The sequence below is a fragment of the Mus caroli genome, chromosome 1 (assembly GCF_900094665.2).
Source record: "Mus caroli chromosome 1, CAROLI_EIJ_v1.1, whole genome shotgun sequence".
Lineage (NCBI taxonomy): Eukaryota > Metazoa > Chordata > Mammalia > Rodentia > Muridae > Mus > Mus caroli.
Genome location: NC_034570.1, coordinates 54,630,926 through 54,651,939, shown reverse-complemented (window position 1 = coordinate 54,651,939; position 21,014 = coordinate 54,630,926). Strand labels below are relative to the sequence as shown.

The window sequence follows — 21,014 nt, the reverse complement described above, 5'->3', positions numbered from 1 at the left end:
TTCTGAAGTAGAATTACTTACAACTGTGTTGTTTGCAAAGTTATATTTAGCATTTAAAAAAACAACTTACTGCTGGGTTAATAAATTTGAATTTTTTGACATGATTGTGTTGCATGATTTTCCAAATCAATAAAACTTAAAATATAAGGCAGCCTCTTGTTTGTATTAGCATATTGGTGAGAATTAATATTTGTACATATACTTTTGTTAAGGGCTTTATATTATTACAACTAAGTAGATTGGTTTTGCTGTATATATTTTTCCAAAGATCTTAAATTTCCAATGTAACAAAACTGTATAGAAGTCTTGCATAGACTCTGGAGGGAGTCTGCATTGAGCGTTGTGTGAGCATAGCAAATAGGCAGCAGGAGAAGCTCACCCGCAGCCTTTCCCAAGCCCAGAGCTTGGAAGTTGGTTGCTTGATGTTGACAGAATCAAAGTTAATTTACCAAATCGCAGGTTTCTTTCTCTCTCTCTGGACTATGGAAGGTACTCCTATTGCTGCACCTCTGCTCTCTTCTATAGCCTGCCTACTTCATTCTGTGAACGGGGCCATTTTAAATTGTGCTTTATATACGTGTGCAACGTTATGTTCTTAATGAAATTCAGCTCAGGAGCCCCCGAGGAGGAAGTCTTCGCTGTCCTTACCCTCTGAGCAGCAGTTTATCTGAAGTGCTTTGCATTTGCAGGAAGAACAGGCAGCAAAACTGAAAGCTGAGAAGATCCGAGTTGCTCTGGAGAAAATTAAAGAGGCTCAAGTGAAAAAGGTGACTTGTGGCTCTTGGCTGGGTTTGAAATATTTATCTTTTTTTTTTTTGTCCTGTTTTGCTTTATGAAGAATTTCCTTGTTTAGATATAATGTTTCCCTAATTTATAGAAAGGTAAAACTGTATTCTTCCTAATGTCTTTTCAGTGTGGGTTTTGTATGTGACATGCTTTAAGAAAGCCTTTGCTTCTAGGCAGGTCCTGGAATGCTTAACTCACGGCCCACTGCTTATAGCATTTCTGATCTGTATTACCACCTGATACTATAAAGATTTCTTGCTACTTTCAAAACAAACAAAAATCAGCAAGACTGAATCATCTTAGCATAATAATCATATTTTAAAGGGCTTAAAGCTTGATTAGGTAGGTTTCTGAATATTCAGATTTTACCTGTAGCAGTAGTGTCAGAGTAGTCGTAATAGTTCTTAATTTATGTTCAGAGATGTGAATCAGAATGCTATTTAATATTTGAAAAATACTTTTCTAGAATACCATTTTTTAAGCTACCATGTAATTGCATTTTCCCTGTTACAGCTGGTAATCAGGGTCCACATGTCTGATGACAGTTCTAAGACAATGATGGTGGATGAGAGACAGACAGTGAGACAAGTGCTGGATAACCTGATGGACAAATCTCACTGTGGCTACAGTTTAGACTGGTCGCTGGTGGAAACCATTTCCGAGTTACAAATGGGTTAGTAATGCCACTTCCATAATTGTTTATCAGCATCTGTGTAACCCTGAACCTTCATAATCACAGAAAACATTTTGAGACATCTGTGCTTTTGTTCTATAAAATTATCAGTCACTTTATCTTCTTAAAAGCTGGCTTTTCGATGTTTTTCCTAGTCTATCTGGAGAGTTCTTTGAATAGAAGATGAATTCCAATTCACTTCATATTTTTTAAATGGTTAAGGCAATTTTTTTAATAACAGATGCTTTTTCTTTGGAATAAGAGTTGCATAAATAAATTTACTAAAAAAAGTTATTAAAGATGTTTACATTTTCATTTGTTTTATGTATCTGCATGTATGTGTATGTGTCATGTACCAGAAGAGAGTGTGAGATCCTCAGGCACTGGAGTTGAGTCGCCAGATGACAGTGCTGAGAACTGAACCTGGGTCCTCTATGAGAACAGCAGGAGTTCTTGGTGCTAAGCTGTCTCTCCGGCCCAGTACTGTTACTTCCTAGTGTTTGCACAGAAGTCTTTAAGGAAAAACAAAGCACAATTAACAAATTTCAAAGAACATTTTTAACGTATGTTCCGTATTATTCATGTGTGTGTGTTTATGTGTATTTTAGTCTAACACAAACTACCACCACCACCACCACCATGAACCCATGTTTAAAGAAAAAAAAACCCAGTCACAGAAACATGCATCTATTATTCCAGCACCAGGGAGACAGACAGAGGATGGTGGAGCTTGCTATTGCTAGCCAGTCAGTGCACTGAACTGGTGATCTTCCTGTTCAGTGAGAGGCTGTTTTAAAATGTAATGTGGAAAGCAGATGAAGACAGTATCAGTCATCAACCTCCGATCTCTACACTCATAAAGATTCTGTAACTCTAATGTGTGTTATCTTGCCTTTCATGTAATTTGGATGAATACTAACAAAAGGCTGGTATTTGATTTTGGGACAGAAAGAATCTTTGAAGACCATGAAAACTTGGTTGAAAATCTTCTTAATTGGACAAGAGACAGCCAAAATAAGCTTATATTTATGGAGCGTATAGAAAAATATGCACTTTTTAAAAACCCCCAGGTAAGATTGCGTAACTTATGAGTGCTGAGTCAGTAGAGTTAAAAGTCTGACAGCCACGTGATTGGCCATAGTAGCTGCAAACCCTTGTGTATTTGGGGACCAGGTGTTGGGCCTTAGAAAGGTTCCCAGCCCCACACGGGAGTAAACTTTAGTAGAAATAAAAATAATTCCAGGGGGTTGCTAGGTTTCTTCTGTGTAAGTCCAGAGCTTGTTGAACCCAGCAGTTCATTAACATCTGAGGTTCTCATCTCACCAAAGCAGCCCAGGGGTTTTATATAGCTAATTCTTTATTTTAATTTCTTTGCTGAATTGCATAATACCTTTGCTTACTTGCCATCTTTTATTATGCCAACATAATGTTTGGGTTAGTACTTCACCATCCCTGTGCCTTTTTAAAACAGGCATATAAAGTAATGTGTTTCATTATAGTGTTTCCAGACATACTTTATTCTTATTTGTTGTCTACTCCTCCACCTTTCCCATCCCCCTGCCCTCTCCTGTTTGTCCATGTCCTCTCCACTAGGTCAGGAACAGTAAAAACTCTGCAACAAAAAGCAGCAATGAGAAAAACTGCAGTAGCGTTGGACAGTCAGTCTGTATTCTTCAGACTTAATGGCAATTCTTTAATGAAGAGCATATACTTAGGAGACTAAAAGAATAATTATACTAATGATTACTGTTCAGATTTTAATTAAACTAAGCAAATGAGACTGTTCTATCGAAGCCAGAATATCATCACCTGGAACACCCTGCTCAGTCCAGCATAGAACTGTGCTGGCTTAGCATATCTCAGGAAATTGTTCCTTATTACGTCTACGTAATTTATAATGCTTTGAGGTACTTTTATGTAACTAGTTAAATATTTCAAAATACTTATTGTTGCATATATTGTCACCTCAGGATGTGAAGGAGGGCATTCTATGGAATATTTCATAGCAAGTGTTTTGGGCAAGATGGAAGTGGATACGAAACATTTTAACGAAGATGCTCTTCAGAGGGAGCTTTTTGGAGGAGTAATCTCCTCACTGCAGACTGCAAAACTAAACTCATAATGGTTACTTGTCTGCAGCAAATGATGTGTGCATTTACTCTAAGGGAATAGCACAATGAGTTTATCCTTTAATTTTCATTTCATTGTCTTTTTAGAATTATCTTCTAGGGAAAAAGGAAACAGCTGAAATGGCAGACAGAAACAAAGAAGTGCTGTTAGAGGTATGACTCTCCACTCCTGAAGTCAGCTGTCAATGTTTTGTGTGTACCTACTGAGCTCCTAACAAACCTCTTACCAACTAATCTTTTTGCCAAACAATAGTCAGTCCAGTGCATTTAAAAGAGCAATGCCTTTTAGGGATTGCAAGATAGGAGGAAGAGAATTGTGACTATTCTGGTCATATCAGCTTTTATAGTGGGCAGGAGACAGGTCTGTCAGTAGTATGTGCCGAGCACGCATAAGGACCTGAGTTTATAACCCCTGCCACCTACATAAAAGCCAGTCACTTCCCTGGAGCTCACTAACCAGCCAGCCTAGCCACTGAGCTCCAGTAAGAGATCATGTCTCAAAAATAAGGTGGAAGGCAACTGAGGAAGACACTTGACATCAGCCGTTAGCTTTCACACATGTGCATGTGCACAGTACACATACCACAAACACAGAAGAAGAAATGTATTCAGCAGTAGTACATACAGCTTAGCTGAATTCATTGGAAAATACTTTCTATTATAGTCATGACATTTTGTGTGTTCTAGTGTGTGTTGTGTTTAAATATGAGCATGCAGGATTGCACATTCATATCTGCAGACACAGCTAGAGGAGAATGCCTGGGTCCTCTTCTCTCATCTACCTGATGCCCTGTGTGCAGCAAGCCACACCAGCTTCATATGTAGGTGGAGGGATTCAACCTGTGAGGTCCTCCTGCTAGCACAGCAGATACTCTTCCCCAGCCCGTGACTCACACTTGTATTATTATCACTCCAGGATTGCCACAGTAATTCTAAAGTAACTTACACTGTGTTTACAATAGACAGTTCTTTCAGAAAGCTAGTGTGGTTTTAATACAAAACCATTTTGCTTTGCTTAGTGTTGGGTATCTCACAGGAATAGATAATTCATTTTCTGAAAATATAAGAATCATAAATCTTTCCAAATGATTTTTTTTAATAAGGAATGCTTTTGTGGAAGTTCTGTAACTGTCCCAGAAATTGAAGGAGTCCTCTGGTTAAAAGATGATGGCAAGAAGTCCTGGAAAAAGCGTTATTTTCTCTTGCGAGCATCTGGTATCTACTATGTCCCTAAAGGAAAAGCAAAGGTTTGTCCCCTCTCTGTCCTTCCTCACTTCCCACATTGTACTAGCTGCTTTTACTTTGTAACAGAAATACTATTTTACCTGTGTTAAGACACACGGAAGATGGTTTCATTTATTAGTCTGTTGCAAAGAAGAGGAAGCTAAAAACTGTTCATTTCTCTGATCATTAGTTGGGTTCATCTCAATTCTCTACCATTTTCCCCATGTAGATTGTTGTTGTTGTTGTTGTTGTTAAAAGAGGATCTTATTCATGTAGTTTATGTAGTGAGGCCTCAAACTCACTCAATCTTGGGATGACCTTGAACTCTTGATCCTCTTGACTCCCCCTCTTCCAAGTCGACTTCCAAGTGCTGGGGTTACAGGTCTGCATGACCAACCACATCCAGCTAAACATAGTTTTGTTATTTGGGGCAAGGAGAGGTCTTGCCAGAGTCTGTATTTTAGTTAGGGCGAATGGCTTTCTAGGATCATGTCTACTTCAATCGTGTGCAGTGTGCTTTTTCTGAAGAACAAGCTGTCATTTGTGCTTGTTTGGGGTTCAGAGCTATTCTAAAAATTTACAGTATCATCCTAGTCCTATAACTACTGTTGCCTCTGACTGCTGAGGTAACTCCCAGAGGAGAATCACTGTACTTGAGGTTTGCTTTATACCCGATCAGCTACTTGTTCTTTCCTAAGAGTGCTGCTATTCTCCTGTTACCTGTTACCTATTTATTATACGTGATATGTATACTATGTACAGTATCTTTATAAAGTACCAACAGTTTTAAACAAATCAGTATTTATTAGTAATAGATAACAAGCAAAATGGACTGCTCTTTTGGTTACATTGTAGACTGTAGAAAAATCTAATCTTACTTTGTACCTAATAAAGATTTGATTCTCAACTGAAATAAAAACCCTTACTTGCTGGTAAGATGCTTATTATGGTAATCTTGGGGGTGTTTTTTCTTAGGTATCTCGGGATCTAGTGTGCTTTCTCCAGCTGGATCATGTAAATGTATACTATGGACAGGACTATCGGAACAAATACAAAGCACCCACAGACTGCTGCCTGGCGTTAAAGGTAAATTCTAATTGATATTAATAGAGGTTACTTGACGTTTGGATCTTCACCAGGTAATTCTTCGTCTTTGGAAAAGGATAGGATGATTAGGGGTAACCCTAGAATTTTAGCTTCGTCCATAGTACCAGAGAGAACAAGGGAAAGAGTAAAGTTTGATCTGATAGTTTACACCAAAAATCCTAGCACTCAGGAAGGAGAGAGGATCAGGAATGGGAAGCCAGACCTTCCCTGTCTTGAAAAAAACTTTACAGTGAGACATGTATTTTTTGTTGTTGTCCTCAACTTTATTAGTAGATCCATCAGAGGGCACTGTTCCAAGTTCAAAATTTGCCCACTTTCATCTGGTCCAGAAATAATGATGTCTCTACCCCACCCCCACCCCACAATCATAGCCACAATAATCTTTTATTAGGGGGTTTTCTTCTCTCTCAGCCAGGTTTAAGTTTCTCACACCAATTGTGGCCATACAATACAGAAGAGTGGGCATATTTTATTATTTTCAGTGATCTAAATTAACATTTTTTGAAATTTTTTATTTATTTGAGTACGCTGTATCTGTCTTCAGACACACCAGAAGAGGACACCAGATCTCATTACAGATGGTTGTGAGCCACCATGTGGTTGCTGGGAATTGAACTCAGGACCTCTGAAGAACAGTCAGTGCTCTTAACCGATGAGCCATCTCTCCAGCCCCTAAATTAACATTTATAAAGACAGCCTACAAAACCTACCTACAAAGATTCAGGAAGAATTGCTGACACTTGCTACACTTTTTGGCTCCAGCCCCATCCCCATTTAGGTCTGCATGTTAGTTAGGTAGGGAGTAGCATTTGCTTAGGATTTGGTGGGGGTTTTTTTTATCTCATTGGTAAGATGGGTATATTATAATACCAATCCCTTACTCAATAAACTTTCTTAGACAACACCAATGCACCTTCAAGGTTAGGGACAGAAGCAGCTTGTTTGGTTGTTTTGGTGGTTTTGGTTTTTGTTTTAGGCAGCCTTGCTGTGTAGCCCAATCTAGCTTCAAACCTGGGCTCCTCCTACCTCAACCTGGGATTACAAGTGTGTGTCACCATGCCCTACAGTAGCAGATAATTCTTAGGAAACTTACACGGGGTAACTTCACCCTGTGATTTGCAAAATAAAGTCCAAGGGCCCTTGGGAAACCCAAAGACCCTGCTATCAACACTAGTTTTGTAATACTGAGATATCACATGCCTTTCTCATTCTCATTCTCTTAGTATGGTACCGTGTGGTTTCTCACAGGTGCCGTAATGTGTCTGCTGTCTTGACTACTGAGAAGTATTTTCGGAGAGTTGTGTTCTTGTATCTTAATTATTTACTCTTATTTTCATTTCTTTTTTTAAAAGGTTTAATTATTTTATTTATATGAGTTCATTGTTGCTGTCTTCAGACACACCAGAAGAGGGCATCAGAACCCATTACAGATGGTTGTGAGCCACATTGTGGTTGCTGGGAACTGAACTCAGGGCCTCTAGAAGAGCAGCAGTCAGTGCTCTAAACCACTGAGCTATCGCTCCAGACCTCATTTTAATTTCTAACACAGTAAATATTGCAAGAACAGAGCAAACTTCAACACTATCCTCTTGTCCCACCAAAGAGTGCATGATGTAGTCTGGTAGAGAAGGAAGCCTATGAATACTGTCCCACTGTCTGTGTGGTTACGGACTTCTGTCCTGGGCGCTGTGCTATGTACGCATACCTAGTAGAGTTGTTTATCCACAAGAAAGGAACTTCTGGAGCCTCTAAACCATGAGTTCCTGGGCAGACATTCTTTTTTTCCATTTTCTGTCCCAGAGGCTGAGACTTCTATGGCTTAATCTTGATAGAGTCTTAATTTGATGTGTACAAGGAATATTTGAGAACTTCCAGGTAGAAAGGTTTACATGGATATCTTAATCTAAATTTAACATGACGTGTATTTTGTTTAAAAAAATTTTAAGTCTGGGCTGTTTTATTTGACTTTATGATTGTATAGGAAGTATGCAATGTGTTGGTATTTCTCTAAGACTAAGTTCCCAGGATATGTCTTAAGTGTCAGTTCTCCAGAAGACTTGTACTAGCTGGATTTCTATTTAATTTTATAGCACCCACAGATCCAGAAGAAGTCTCAGTATATCAAGTACCTTTGCTGTGATGATGCAAGGACCCTGCATCAGTGGGTCAATGGAATCCGCATTGCCAAGGTACATTTCTTTCCATTTGGTGTTGCAAACATGAAATAGTTAATTAGAAGCTGTGGGTTCTTGATGGTGGGTCTGACTGTTCATGCTCATCACTCCGCTGGTGTCCAGTTCCCCAGGCCTGAGTTCCTGTTGTAAATTTTCCTTGGTGGTTGGGAACCATGTTAGTAGTTAACATCTACAGAATGATGATGCTGGCAGTAGCTTACTTGTATGGCAGCAAAGTGATTTGTTTCTACTTTGGAGAGAAAGTAATGTACTTACTTTAGTACATTATATGATTCTTATGTAACCAAATTCAGCCTAAGCAAAATAGACTTTTCTGTTGTTGTTGTTGTTGTTGTTGTTCTTTGCAGACCTCTCCAACATCCAAATAAAAATTTTAAATTAACCTATGGCTATTTTTCAGATATATTTGGGGCATGTCTCTAGTACTAAGAATCTAGCCCTAAGATCTCTTGAATTTGGATTGATAAAACTTTATTTCTATTAACATTATTAAAATTGGTAGTTAGCTTCCTGCTGTTCTTAGAACCAAGGAAAATGAGTATGAACCTAACATTCTAGTACTAAGGACTATGTAGAGTATGACAGGTGTTAATACTAGTACACAGAAATAGTTTCCTCCCTTCCCCATGACCTTCTACATACAACTCAGGGCTAAATATCACCATTCGTTCCCATTTGCTTAGTATGGGAAGCAGCTCTACACGAATTACCAAGAAGCCTTGAAGAGGACAGAGTCCGCTTATGATTGGACTTCGTTATCCAGCTCCAGCATTAAATCCGGATCCAGTTCTTCCAGTATCCCGGGTAGGTCAACATACCACACAGCACTACTTACTGCAAGTGTGATGGCCACCCCACAGCCATACCTAATTTCCCAATTATTATCAGTGGGCACTTGTTTCTCAGGTGCAGTGTTTTGGGCCAGTTAAGTATTTGAAGTGCATTTCTAATGCAGTGTTGAATTTTGTATTTATGAAGTTTATTTTAAAACAGACACTGCTAAGACATGTGATGCACAAGCTGTTTGGAGATGCACTCCATCAGGACACTGCACTCCTCTTACCTACACAGCTTTCCTGACATTTCAGTCAGTGCAGTGGAAACACTCTCAGCTAGTTCGGGAAGCATTTCGGCTGTCACACTTTCTATTACGCAGGGAATCAATGGCACTCCAAGAGGCTTCTAGATTTTCATGTCTGTAAATAAGTATGCTGTATTCATCTTCAGTTAAGTACTCCTTTCAAAATCTTTCCAATGATAATCCATATCATTGCTGAAAAGACTTAAAAAATTGTACGATTTGACATTATCTTTAAATAATAAAACACATTTGGAAGTTGTGATCCGTGTATACTCACCTGTATGAATGTGATGTACATAACCCATGAAACACATATTTTCTAGTTCTGTCCATTGAAGGATCCTAGAAAAGTGATAGATACCCTAATAATAATGAGATTGCCCACCGCCCAGTCACCAAAAGAAGGAACACCTACTCTTGAGCAAATGGCTGACTCTAAGGCTATGGCAGATATACAGATGGGCCTTAAGGAAAAAGTACTCAAAAATGGGGTAAGGATTTATCAGAGGGACACGATACAGTGTGAAAGAGCTTTAGTGCCCAAAGCTGGAATAATGTTGAGGAAAAGAACTATACAGTGGCCAGGGAGTGGTGGTAAACACCTTTAATCACAGTACTGAGGAGGCAGAGGTAGCTCTCCAGATTTGAGGACAGCCTGAGCTATTATACATTACTGAATTCCAAGGCAGCCAGGACTACACAGAGAAACTTTTTTTTGAGGGGGAAAAAAAGAAAGAGTGGGCAGGGAAAGCCAAAGGAAAAAAAGAAAAATACATACTATGTAGTATAAAATTATAACCAAATTATAAGATACATCACTGTGAATCCATGCTAATGTAAACAAATAAGAAACAAACCTTCCATACAAAATATTTTAAAAGATCTAAAATACATTTTTAATTAAAATATAATGACATCACCTTTTGTCCCTTCCCCCAGCTCCATCCATGCCTCCCCTAACTCTTAAATAGATGGCCTCTAAAGAAGGATTTATTATTATGTATATGTGTGTTTACATGAGCTGTGTGTACCATGTGGGTGCACATGGAGGCCAGAGGGGGCACTGGGCCCCTGCACACTCCTGAGACACAGATCTCTCGAGCCCCACAAAACAATTTTAAATGGTTTCTGCACTCACTTTGCCCCTCTTAAAGGGCGATACATAATGATTTACTTAGAAACGGAGTAGGGGTTCTTCACAGTGGAGAAACCCGACATACAGTGTTTAGCCAAGGACTCAGCACAGTGCCAGGAGCCTTTACTTCTTTTTGTTGTTTTTAACTTGTTCAGAGTAGATTTTTATCTAAGACAGGCTTTCAGGATGCTAATGACTGGCAAGTCTCTCACTGTGAAATATTTTAAAAATTAGAGGTAGCTTCTGACTAACCTAAGGTTTTTCTACTGGAATATATTCACTGACTTTGATTTGATTCTTTAAATATTTTAAACAGAGTCTCAGTCAAACCACTCTAATCAGTCTGACAGCGGAGTGTCTGACACCCTGCCTGCTGGACACATCCGTTCCCAAAGTACCGTGAGCTCCATCTTCTCAGAAGCCTGGAAGCGAGGCACTCAGCTGGAAGAGTCCAGCAAGGTAACACACAAACATTACTTCACATACAAATCTGTGTCGTCCAGAGTACAGAAACCTGTACCCTTTATTCCTTTACTACAGTCTCATTTGGCACCATATCACTGGTCTTTCTTAGGGGAAACCATTTTAGCATTGTCTGTAGTGACCAGTGAGTCACTAAGATCTTTATTTTTTATGTCAGTTATTTATACACTCCTTTTACTACCTCCCCCTTTCAACTGTAACCAGTTTGCTGCAGCAACATCATGTAGTGCTATATAGTTCCCTATAGTTCCAGAAAAGTAGCTGACGATTCTTCATTTTTAATTAATTCAGATTCATTCCTTGTCTTCAGCCTTGAGGATGAGTCTAGGCATCGATAAATTTCCTCAAATGTTCTTCAAATTTTAGACTCCTGAATCTTGCATGATATTCAGTAACACTTTAGAATGATTATCACTATTATGGGCTATAATGCTGAGAGATTTTTTTTTCTTTTTTATAATAAGAATTACAAACAGTAGTGTAATTTGATCATATTCCCGTACTCCTCCCAATTTCATGTGCTTTAATTTTTCTTTAAATAATCCACTGAGTCAGTCCAATTTGTGCTATTGATATACATAGGTGGCTGTCCACCTACCAGGAGCCACAGCATTAAAGAAAACTGACTCTCCCATATTCCAGAAGCTATCAGCTGTCAATTGCCCCTCGGGAGTGGGCGCTCGTGAAACTCTTCCACTCTATATGCTGACTTGCTTGCTTTTGTGCAGGCAACCACAGCTGAGTTCATTAATACAATGGATTTATCATGCCCTGAAGAAACAGTTTCACTTGGGTCCTCTCCAGTGAAAACGTTTTCTTCTCTCTCTTGCACATGGCCGCTGAGCCTTGAGGAGAGGGAATGATGTACAGATGTCGCGTGGAAGCTGAGCGCGCCACAGTCCCCGCTGTCCGCACTGTTGCCCTGTTGTGAGGTTATGCATTAACCACTGTCTCCTGCACCAAGACTTGAGAGCTACCCTACACACTTTTTTTTAAAGCTGAGTTGGAAGACACGGTAGTCCTAGGAAAGGCTTTGTCCTGGGTGTAGTCCCCACTTCAGTGAAAGAGGCTGCGTTCCATCCTTGAGGAACCAGTGGTGCCCCTGGAGAGACTATTTTGCTTTTACAGTCATTTTGACTTTTTTTGTTCTTTTGATCTGAGTCACAAATACAAACACATTCATAAATTTTTCCTTAAAACAAATTAATTACATAATTTGCATATGTGGTTGATTAACTGGCATGAGGGTAGGAGGTGTGGAAATAGTCAATAATTGCTCTTAAGCTGGGTGTAATGGTGGATGCCTTTAGTCCCAGCACTCCTGGGGTAGAGGCAAGAGGATCTGTATGAGTTCAAGGCCAGCCTGGTCTACAGAGTGAGTTCCAGGACAGCCAGGGCTGTTTCGAGAAACCCTGTCTCAGCAAACAAACAAACAAAAGTAATTTCTTTTAATGATATAAAAATTTTAAACATCTGTAAATTCCTTTATCAAAAATGTTTAAATAATTCTTTCTTCCACCTTAAAATCTTCCCACAAGTACTGGGGATTCATTCTGGGACTTTGCAAATACTAGGCAAACACTGCCACAGAGCTGCGTCCCAGCCTTTTTTATACATAGTCCATCATGCTTAGTTTCCTGGCTGTCCTTCAGTATCTGTGTCACCAATCCCAGTTCCTTATGAACCAATTTAGATGGAACTAATACTCTAGGCATGTAAATGTTTGAAGAAAAAATAATCTTTGCTTTGGCGGGGATGTAGCCCAGTGGTAGAACACTTGTCCACCATGCAAGAGATTACTGGTTAGACTTCCCACCACTGTCAAAAACAAACAAACAAACAAAAAAAAAAAAAAACTTTACCTGATACCTGACAATTATTAACAGTGAGACCCATGTGCATTTTAAATTATAAAGCTATGTACTTACCACATTCTACAAAATTCAACAAAAATGAAGACCCTAATGTGATCAGGAAGCAGTCTGTCATCGTAGTTTCAGAAAGAGATTGAACCCTGCTATGCATAATGTCAGTGTGTTTGAGTCTTTATCCCTCTGTGTGTTTCTTCTGTTACCTCAGTCTCAGCTGCCACATGAGAAGGCCAACTCAGCTAAGGTCTGCATCCCTGAAGCAGCCAAGACAGGGTCAAGTTAAGGTCAGGGGCTGTTCTCTGAAAACACATTAACCTGGGTGACTCCTATAACCAAATCTTACAAACTAATGCTTTTATTTTAATGTATACTTTTTAGAGAACCATGTGAACATCCTGATAGGCATTAGAATTCAGCTCTGTGAATGAACTGCAGTTCACTAACTTAAATATCCTCAAGGCTAACTAGGTATCAGTCATAATTGAAAACAGATGGGTTACCTCATTTCTTCAGTTGTTCAAAGAGCCTAAAAGATGTTTCAAAGTTATTAAATCACAAGCCCTTCCCTTCCTATTTCAGAAGGTCTTGAGCCACAAATCTATGCATGGTTGGTTGGTTCAGGCCAGGTGTAGTCATTTCAGCAATGCTGAGTACTATCCAGATGGAGTGATGGACCACTTACTGCAAACCCTGGCTCCTGCTTCCTGAGCGTTTCCCTTAGCTTTACAGTTCTTATTCCTCTGACTTCTGGGTGATGTTTTATCTTTTGCTGTAATGTTTACAAAGCATTTATGTATTTTCCAGTAAAACAAACATAAAGAATGCACCCCCTTACCTGCATTGCTGGACTTCTGTGCATGTGGATGCAAGTGTTTCACATGAACACGAGTGTGTGTGTCAAGCTCATTCCTTGCTGTATGACTGTGCACGCCTGCTGAGCATTCTCATATTCTCACATGCCAGTTTACTAGAATCAAAAAGCTGTCCTCACTCCTCAGGAGGCCCTCCACCAGACCTTAAGCCTAGGATGGCATCTGCTTGGTGTGGATGCAGTAACCGACGAAAGGTGAACTCTTAAGCACAGGAGGGCATAGGGCAGGGTTTGCCAAAGTCCCATAGCCAAGAGCAGAAATCACACACCCTGTCACCACCCAAATGGCTTTGCAACAGGAACTCATTCCTAGATGGTTAGACAGTGTAGCTATTAAGAGAATATTGCAGGGTGAAACAAATTTTCTATGTCCTCGTTACCCAGGAATCAGATTTTAACCCTTCCTGACATTGTCTGTCTTTATAATCACCAACTACTGCATCCTCTTTATGCATGTCCTGAATTCCTTGCTGTTTAGTTTCATGGAGCCAAAGCTTACCTCTGTAACTGTTGTGTTGTTTCTCTCCCTCCCACTCCCTTTTTATGCTCCTTTTAGGCCAGAATGGAGTCTATGAATCGGTCCTACACTTCACTTATGCCCCCTCTGTCCCCTCAAACTAAGATCATCACCCCCTATACTGCCTCACAACCTTCACCGCCTCTGCCTCCTCCTCTGCCACCACCTCCTCCTCCTCCACCTCCACCACCACCACCTCCTCCTCCTCCTCTCCCCAGCCAGTCTGCACCATCTTCAGGCTCAGCAGCTACCATGTTTGTCAAGTACAGCACAATCACCAGGCTGCAAAATGCAGCTCAGCATTCAGGGACCCTGTTTAAGTCTCCAACACCATCAGCGATGCAGCCTCTTCCTTTGGCTTCACAGTCCAAGGCTCAAATTGTGGTGCCCCCCAATGGAGTTATTCCTCCACCCCCTCCTCCTCCACCACCCCCAACCCCCGGCTCAGCCATGGCCCAGTTAAAGCCAGTGCCATGTGCCCCATCCCTACCACAGTGCAGCCCCCAACCTCCCCCACTGAAGATTCATCAGGTCCAGCACCTTCCTCCGGCAGCCCCTCCCATCCCTGCAGCTGTCCCTCCTCAAGCACCCCCTAAGCCTCTGGTGACCATCCCTCCTTCAGCCAGCACAAAGACTGTGTCACCAGTAGTAGCACAAGCTGTGCCACCAACCCCTGCACCTCCAGTGCCCCCTGCAAAGAAACAGCCAGTTTTCCCTGTTTCTCACATTCCACCCACTCCCCCTGTACAGCCTACCCCATATCCCCCCCCTACACTACCCAAACAGCAGAGCTTTGGGGTAAAGCTGCCCCCCTCTCCACTGTCCCCTGTGCCCTCCGTTGTGAAGCAGATAGCCAGTCAGTTTCCACCCCCTCCCACGCCTCCTCCTGTGGACTCTCAGCCCCTAAAGTCCCTGCCAGCAAGTGGCACCCCACAGTCCCCTCCTGCAGTAAAAGCAAAACCCAAATGGCAGCCCAGTTCAATCCCTGTCCCTTCTCCAGATTTCCCTCCTCCCCCTCCTGAAAGCAGCCTGGTGTTTCCTCCGCCACCTCCTCCAGCCCCAGCCCCACCACCACCACCACCACCACCGCCACCACCACCACCAGTGCCACCCACGGCTTCACCTACCCCTGACAAAGGTGGATCTCCAGGCAAAAAGACAAGTAAGATGTCCAGCCCTGGGGGAAAGAAACCACCCCCAACCCCGCAGCGCAACTCCAGCATTAAGTCCGGCAGTTGTGCAGAGCACCCTGAGCCCAAGCGACCCTCAGTAGACAGTCTAGTCAGCAAGTTTGCACCGCCAGCAGAATCAGGGTCTCCCAGCAAAGAGACCCCACCACCTCCTGCAGCACCCCCCAAACCTGGGAAACTACACCTTTCTGGAGTCAATCTCCCTGGAATCCACCAGCAAGGGATTGTGTCGGCAAAAGCCTCTGTTTTGAGTGGGCGTGGAAAGGACGTTGTAGTGGAATTTCCATCGCCACCATCTGATTCTGACTTTCCACCCCCTCCACCTGAAATAGAGCTTCCTCTGCCCCCTATCGAGATTCCAGCTGTATTCTCGGGGAACACCTCCCCCAAAGTGGCAGTTGTTAATCCTCAGCCACAGCTATGGTCTAAAACATCAGTGAAGAAGGCTCCCCCACCTACCCGGCCCAAACGCAATGACAGCACCCGCCTCACTCAAGCAGACATCTCTGAACAGCCAGCAATGACCACAGTTGTGCCACAAGTGCCCACCTCTCCTAAATCCAGCCTTAGCGTCCAACCTGGATTCCTAGCTGATCTTAACAGGACATTGCAGCGCAAGTCTATCACGCGGCATGGCTCCCTGTCCTCCTCACGTATGTCCAGAGCAGAACCCACCGCCACAATGGACGACATGGCACTACCCCCACCACCACCAGAACTGCTGTCTGACCAGCAAAAGGCTGGCTTTGGAGGTAGTCATATTTCGGGCTATGCAACATTGCGAAGAGGACCCCCTCCCGCTCCTCCTAAGAGAGACCAAAATACTAAGCTCTCAAGAGACTGGTAGCCACAGACTTATTTTCATGCTATCTATTATCAATTCTACAATCAGTTCATCTGATCATCTGTGAATCCAGGTGTTCAGAGCCTCCTGATATGTTATTCAGGTAGTGTCCAGCTGTGTGTGTTTGTGTGTATATGTGCTGCGTGTGTGTACATGGATGTACGCACAGCTATACAGATTGTGTGTATATACATATGTAATACATGTGTGAATGTGTATATATACAGAGAACTGATTCTATTTATTCCTTTTGTCTCCTAATCCAAATATGGAGATTTGTATATTTTGAGTGGAAGGAGACATAGGAGGGGATATACTGTCACTTATAATTTGTCTATCGTATGGATTGGACCAAACACTAGAAGATATTTCCTGTGTCTGTCCATGTGCCACCTCTCTGTGCATGTGTTATAAAAGAAATAGATGGGCAGTTTCTCGGCTAGAGAGTACCATCAGAATGTTTGGTGTATCTGGTAGGGCTTTTTTTCTTTATTTCTCCCAGTTTTTCCCAGTTGGCTGAATTTAGAACTGCTTGACTGACACTTAAGTACTACATGTAAAGGGACACTGTACATCAGGAAAACCTTCACTATACGGAACGGGTAAAAGTGCAGGAAAGGGGAATCCAGAAGACACTGTCTGTGGCTATACATAGGAAACTAACTTATGGCTGCTCTAGTTGCACTAGTCCTGCCATGACCCTGGCCAGCCACATTTGAGATGTCTTCCCAGGTAAGCTTCTTGTCTACAGCACAAGGAATATTTAATGCTATGAACCTGGCTACTTTCAGTACTGTCTTACGAAGCTTCATCAACCTGGCCTCATGATTCTCGCTTTACTGTGAATGTCCAGTACACATTGTAATGTACTGTCCAGTTATGTCTGTAAGTGACAGTTATCTTCATATATAGTGTGTGCATTTGTAGACATTTGAATCCATGGATAGTCTGAATATGAAATATATACCCTGTGCCCAATTTGGTTCATCATTATAAAGACAGTCACCTGCTGCAATGCCTTCTTTAAAATTTGTTTGATAGGAGAGAAAAGAACTGAACTGGCCCTGTACAGGTATCTATCACTCATGAAGTTACAATGCAAAGAATCTATTTGGGAATGGGATTATCATGAACAAAGTGAGTTTTCATAATTTCATCGATAGCTAGTGGAACTGCTAAGATCTCTGCCATTTACAGCACAAGTGTAGAGATTTTGTAGATAACCAGGTGTCTGATGGAGTAGTGTTACAGTCCAGTGACAGTGACACTGGCTATGCATAGGCAGCTGGGCAAACTTTGGACGCTACTGGACTTCACACTCTTCTGTGTGCTTTTGGTACTTTTATCAACTTACAATGACAGGTTGAAGGGAATAAAATACAACCTTAGAGCTATTTTTTAAGAGAATAAAAACTGCCCACCCCACCAATTACAAATGAATATATCTTGTAAAGGAGGTCTGTGCCTGTTGAAAAGATAACCAGTGCCAAACGCAAAACTCCTTAGTTCCTGTCCCTCAAGGAGAAAGTAACTGCAGTGAATCTAGGTCGAGACTCATTGGAGAATTTAGTATTGGTACTACTACATCACAGAGATGTGTGACTGGCACCTCCTGTCACATTTGCAGCCACTATTCAGTGCAGTCACAGTCAGGGAGGAAAAAGACCATACAAGTCATTGTGCTTCTTAAAACCCAACTTAAGGATATTTTTTGAATCTTTCAAATTGTTCACCAAGTATTTGAGCTTGCTATTCCTATGATGAAGTGACCTTTAACATAGTGCATTGTTAGTTTCAATACATACAACAAATGTAGTCAACCTGAGTACAGATGCCAAGCCCACCGAGACTGAGAGAACTACTTCCCCGTGCTGGTCATCAACCTGTGGCTCTGTTCAAGAGAGTGGATCCAGGTATCCCCAGTGTGGAATTTTTGTTTTCTTTCTAAATTAAACCAGATAAGACAATTTAAGATTTCCTTGAATGGAAAAATATATACTTCCAATCTAGATTAAGCCCTAAATCAACAGCCTTCATTTTTTTTCATTGTGGATTTCATGGGAATCCTTAAGGCATCCTGAGCCATGACTTACTTATGTTTTATTGTCTTGGGAGAGCAGATACCTTTGAAAACTAGTAATGCCAAAAAAATGAGAGAGCAGTAACTATCCTTTTCTAACTCCAGTCATGTGACCGCATGCAGTTTCTTTATATTTCTCAAAGATAACACCCGTTAATTAAAAAAAAAAGTGATACATCCCTATCTATTTTTTTTTTAAGTAACATTCCAATTTTTGTTTTTAACTGCCTAGTGTGTTTGAAGGTTTTGTTGAGGTGTAGTTTTGTTTCTTCTCTTGTCTCTGATGTGTTCACAGACAAGGCCCACTGCCCTGTGCTTGGCAGCTCCAGCTTACATGGCTTTCAGGCCTGTGAAAGGCACCTGCAGCTTTCCCAGATGCTGACTAGTGAATAGGGAAGGTGAGGACTTTCTGATCCTGAGGGCAGGACACTGGTGCTTTTCAGAATTGGTGACTCACTTTCTGACAACCAATTTCAAGAGTCTCTAGTGCTTAAGGTTTGGCCCCAACTCTGAAGGGCAGCGGAACAACCAAACTCCAGCTCACAGGTAGTGCAAACACTAACCTCTCCATCCCAAGAGATTTAAATACTTTGCTTTTTTAGTCACTACAATTCTCATTTGAAGGGGAGAAAATTAGTTTTTTTAGATGCCCACTTACAGATAACTACATTTTTTTCAATATCTAAACTTTTTAACATGAGAAAAATGGCTGTATCTTAGAGATTACCAAAAAGACTTGTTTTCATCAGATAATTAAAAGTAATAGAGATGACAGTGTGGTTTTTTTTTTTTTTAATTCCTACAAAACTAAGGTGCTCCTACCCACAGATGGCATATCTTGCAAAGGGCTAAGAACTGTTTTGGGTTCCTTCTCTCTGTGTTACTTTGATGTTATAAATAATGCTGAATTTGTCTAAACAGAATTGAGAGGTCATAGAAATCCTTAACGGGGTAACAATTCCGAACCTGGGTGTTAGTGTGGACTCGTTCACTTTGAACAGAACATTTTGCCACCTTTGCTACTCAAAACCAATTTTATGTTACCAACACAGGGCAGTATTGAAGCAAGTAAAAAAACCCATTCAAACATTTTCATATATCTTCAAAAATCAGAAATAGCATTATAACTGATGTAATCCCAGACTTTACTGCAATTTACTAACTAAAACAATGGTCCTGTATGGTTAGGTGACAATTTTCGATAAAACAGGTATTACTATTTTTGTTATACATGAAAATGGCTTTCTCTTTTTTTAAAATCCCTTTCAAATTAAAAATAGTTTTTGGAGTATTAGTTACTTTTTAATATCCACTTTACATTATCTGTAATATGAAACCTCTCTCTAAGTTTACCCAAAGGGAAATGCAAAATCTGAATATCCCACCATCTTTTAAGATGGTCCTTTAGTCCAATGAAAGCATGTTACACCTTTAAAACTCTAGCCATAAAAATTACAAGTGCTCAGTGCCCTTAGGAGGTCTATATGTAAAAGAAACCTAAAATCTAGGTGAATTTAATGAAATAACATACTTCATACATATACAATGTAGGGAGTGGGGCAGGGGCTCTATTGGGTTTTCTCTGAAGTAAACCATTTTAGAGAGCTATCTGCTATTATCCCCAGTGCCTTGAACTCTTTAGAGGAATAGCATTTAAAAACAACAAAAAACCACAAGTAAACTTTTGAGGTGCTAATGAAAGAAGGAAGGTAAGTACTTTTGAAGTTTGGGCAGAAATGGGAAGGGGGCGACTCTTACCAGAGTTTTTCATCCATCTACATGGAATCTGGCTGTTTCCTCTCAAAGATGTTTAGAAAAGTGGTTCAGGTCAATACTGAGCCATACTTAAGATCTGGCCAAATTGGGAGCATGTTCATGAGCTGTGAATTTCAAGAATCAGCTTCTTAGAAAGATAATGGTTGCAGCAGTAGGGGATACATTTTTTTTTAAACCATCCATTAACTTTGTTACAACTTAGTACCAAAACCTGACATTTTTTCATAATTCCACCTCCTAGTTCTTCCTGTATTTGTAAATAGTCCCTCCTAGAAATTAAGCATTAACTGGAATGTGTCAAATGACTTTGCTTAGTTTTACTATCAGCCACTAGTGAACTCTTCTTCCTGAGATGCATAAGGTAAAATATGATTAGCTTGTGCTAAGTGTTGTAAAAATACTGTTTACTGTTTTCAAAGAGAATTGCACAGTATCTTTAACTGGGGTTGTCCTCTTCTGTTTCTTTAAAAAAAAAAATGGAGTCAAGGCTCACTCTGACTTCTAGCTGTGGGAATTCTGTCATAGATATAATGTAGAAATATACTTTTTTAAAGCATGAAGAAATCAAAAATGTACCTGAGAGAGGACATTATTCAGAGGATTATGCACAGCTTGATAAGGATGAAGTTGTGGTTTTCTTTCAGCCTTGTTGCTATTATTTTCTTCTGCATAAATGTACACTCATTTCATTATGTGCCTTGCTCCCTGATTGTGCAAAGCTATATATATATACACACAAATATATATATATATATATATATGAAAGAGAGATATATTCATTCAGTACTACTGATGTTTTTGTTCTACTGCTGGATTAAGTTATTGTCTGAGTTACACTTGCCACTTGTCATAAACTATTGTAATGGCTTAGGACAGTGGTCATATAGCCAGAGTAAATTTGTTTTTCCAGTTTCATTATTTTGTCATCTATCCCAATTTTTAATAATAAAAAGAAATTTCATAGATTCCATTTAAACAAAGGATTTCAAGTGTTTTGGATGAGCACTATTAAGAGTCTGGCTTTGTAGAGTGGGAGAGATGACTCAGCTGTT

The 21,014-nt window shown here is 40.6% G+C and overlaps 1 protein-coding gene across 8 annotated transcripts in view; it reads left to right on the top strand.

Annotated features, from left to right (window-relative positions):
* Positions 1–21,014, top strand: part of Raph1 (Ras association (RalGDS/AF-6) and pleckstrin homology domains 1) — an 80,788-nt gene that overhangs the window by 59,595 nt on the left and 179 nt on the right. For 4 of the 8 annotated variants that reach the window (XM_029479578.1, XM_029479577.1, XM_029479575.1 and 1 more), the window contains 10 exons: positions 690–767; positions 1,300–1,459; positions 2,408–2,529; positions 3,676–3,741; positions 4,692–4,835; positions 5,788–5,898; positions 8,010–8,108; positions 8,798–8,918; positions 10,647–10,789; positions 14,112–20,877. In XM_029479578.1, coding sequence (XP_029335438.1) covers positions 690–767; positions 1,300–1,459; positions 2,408–2,529; positions 3,676–3,741; positions 4,692–4,835; positions 5,788–5,898; positions 8,010–8,108; positions 8,798–8,918; positions 10,647–10,789; positions 14,112–16,109 — 3,042 coding nt within the window. In that variant the 3' untranslated portion in view covers positions 16,110–20,877. Of the gene's footprint in view, positions 1–689; positions 768–1,299; positions 1,460–2,407; positions 2,530–3,675; positions 3,742–4,691; positions 4,836–5,787; positions 5,899–8,009; positions 8,109–8,797; positions 8,919–10,646; positions 10,790–12,892; positions 12,969–14,111; positions 20,878–21,014 lie in introns of those variants that run through there. The other 4 variants (XM_029479580.1, XR_003837169.1, XR_003837168.1 and 1 more) reach the window with 4 other exon arrangements.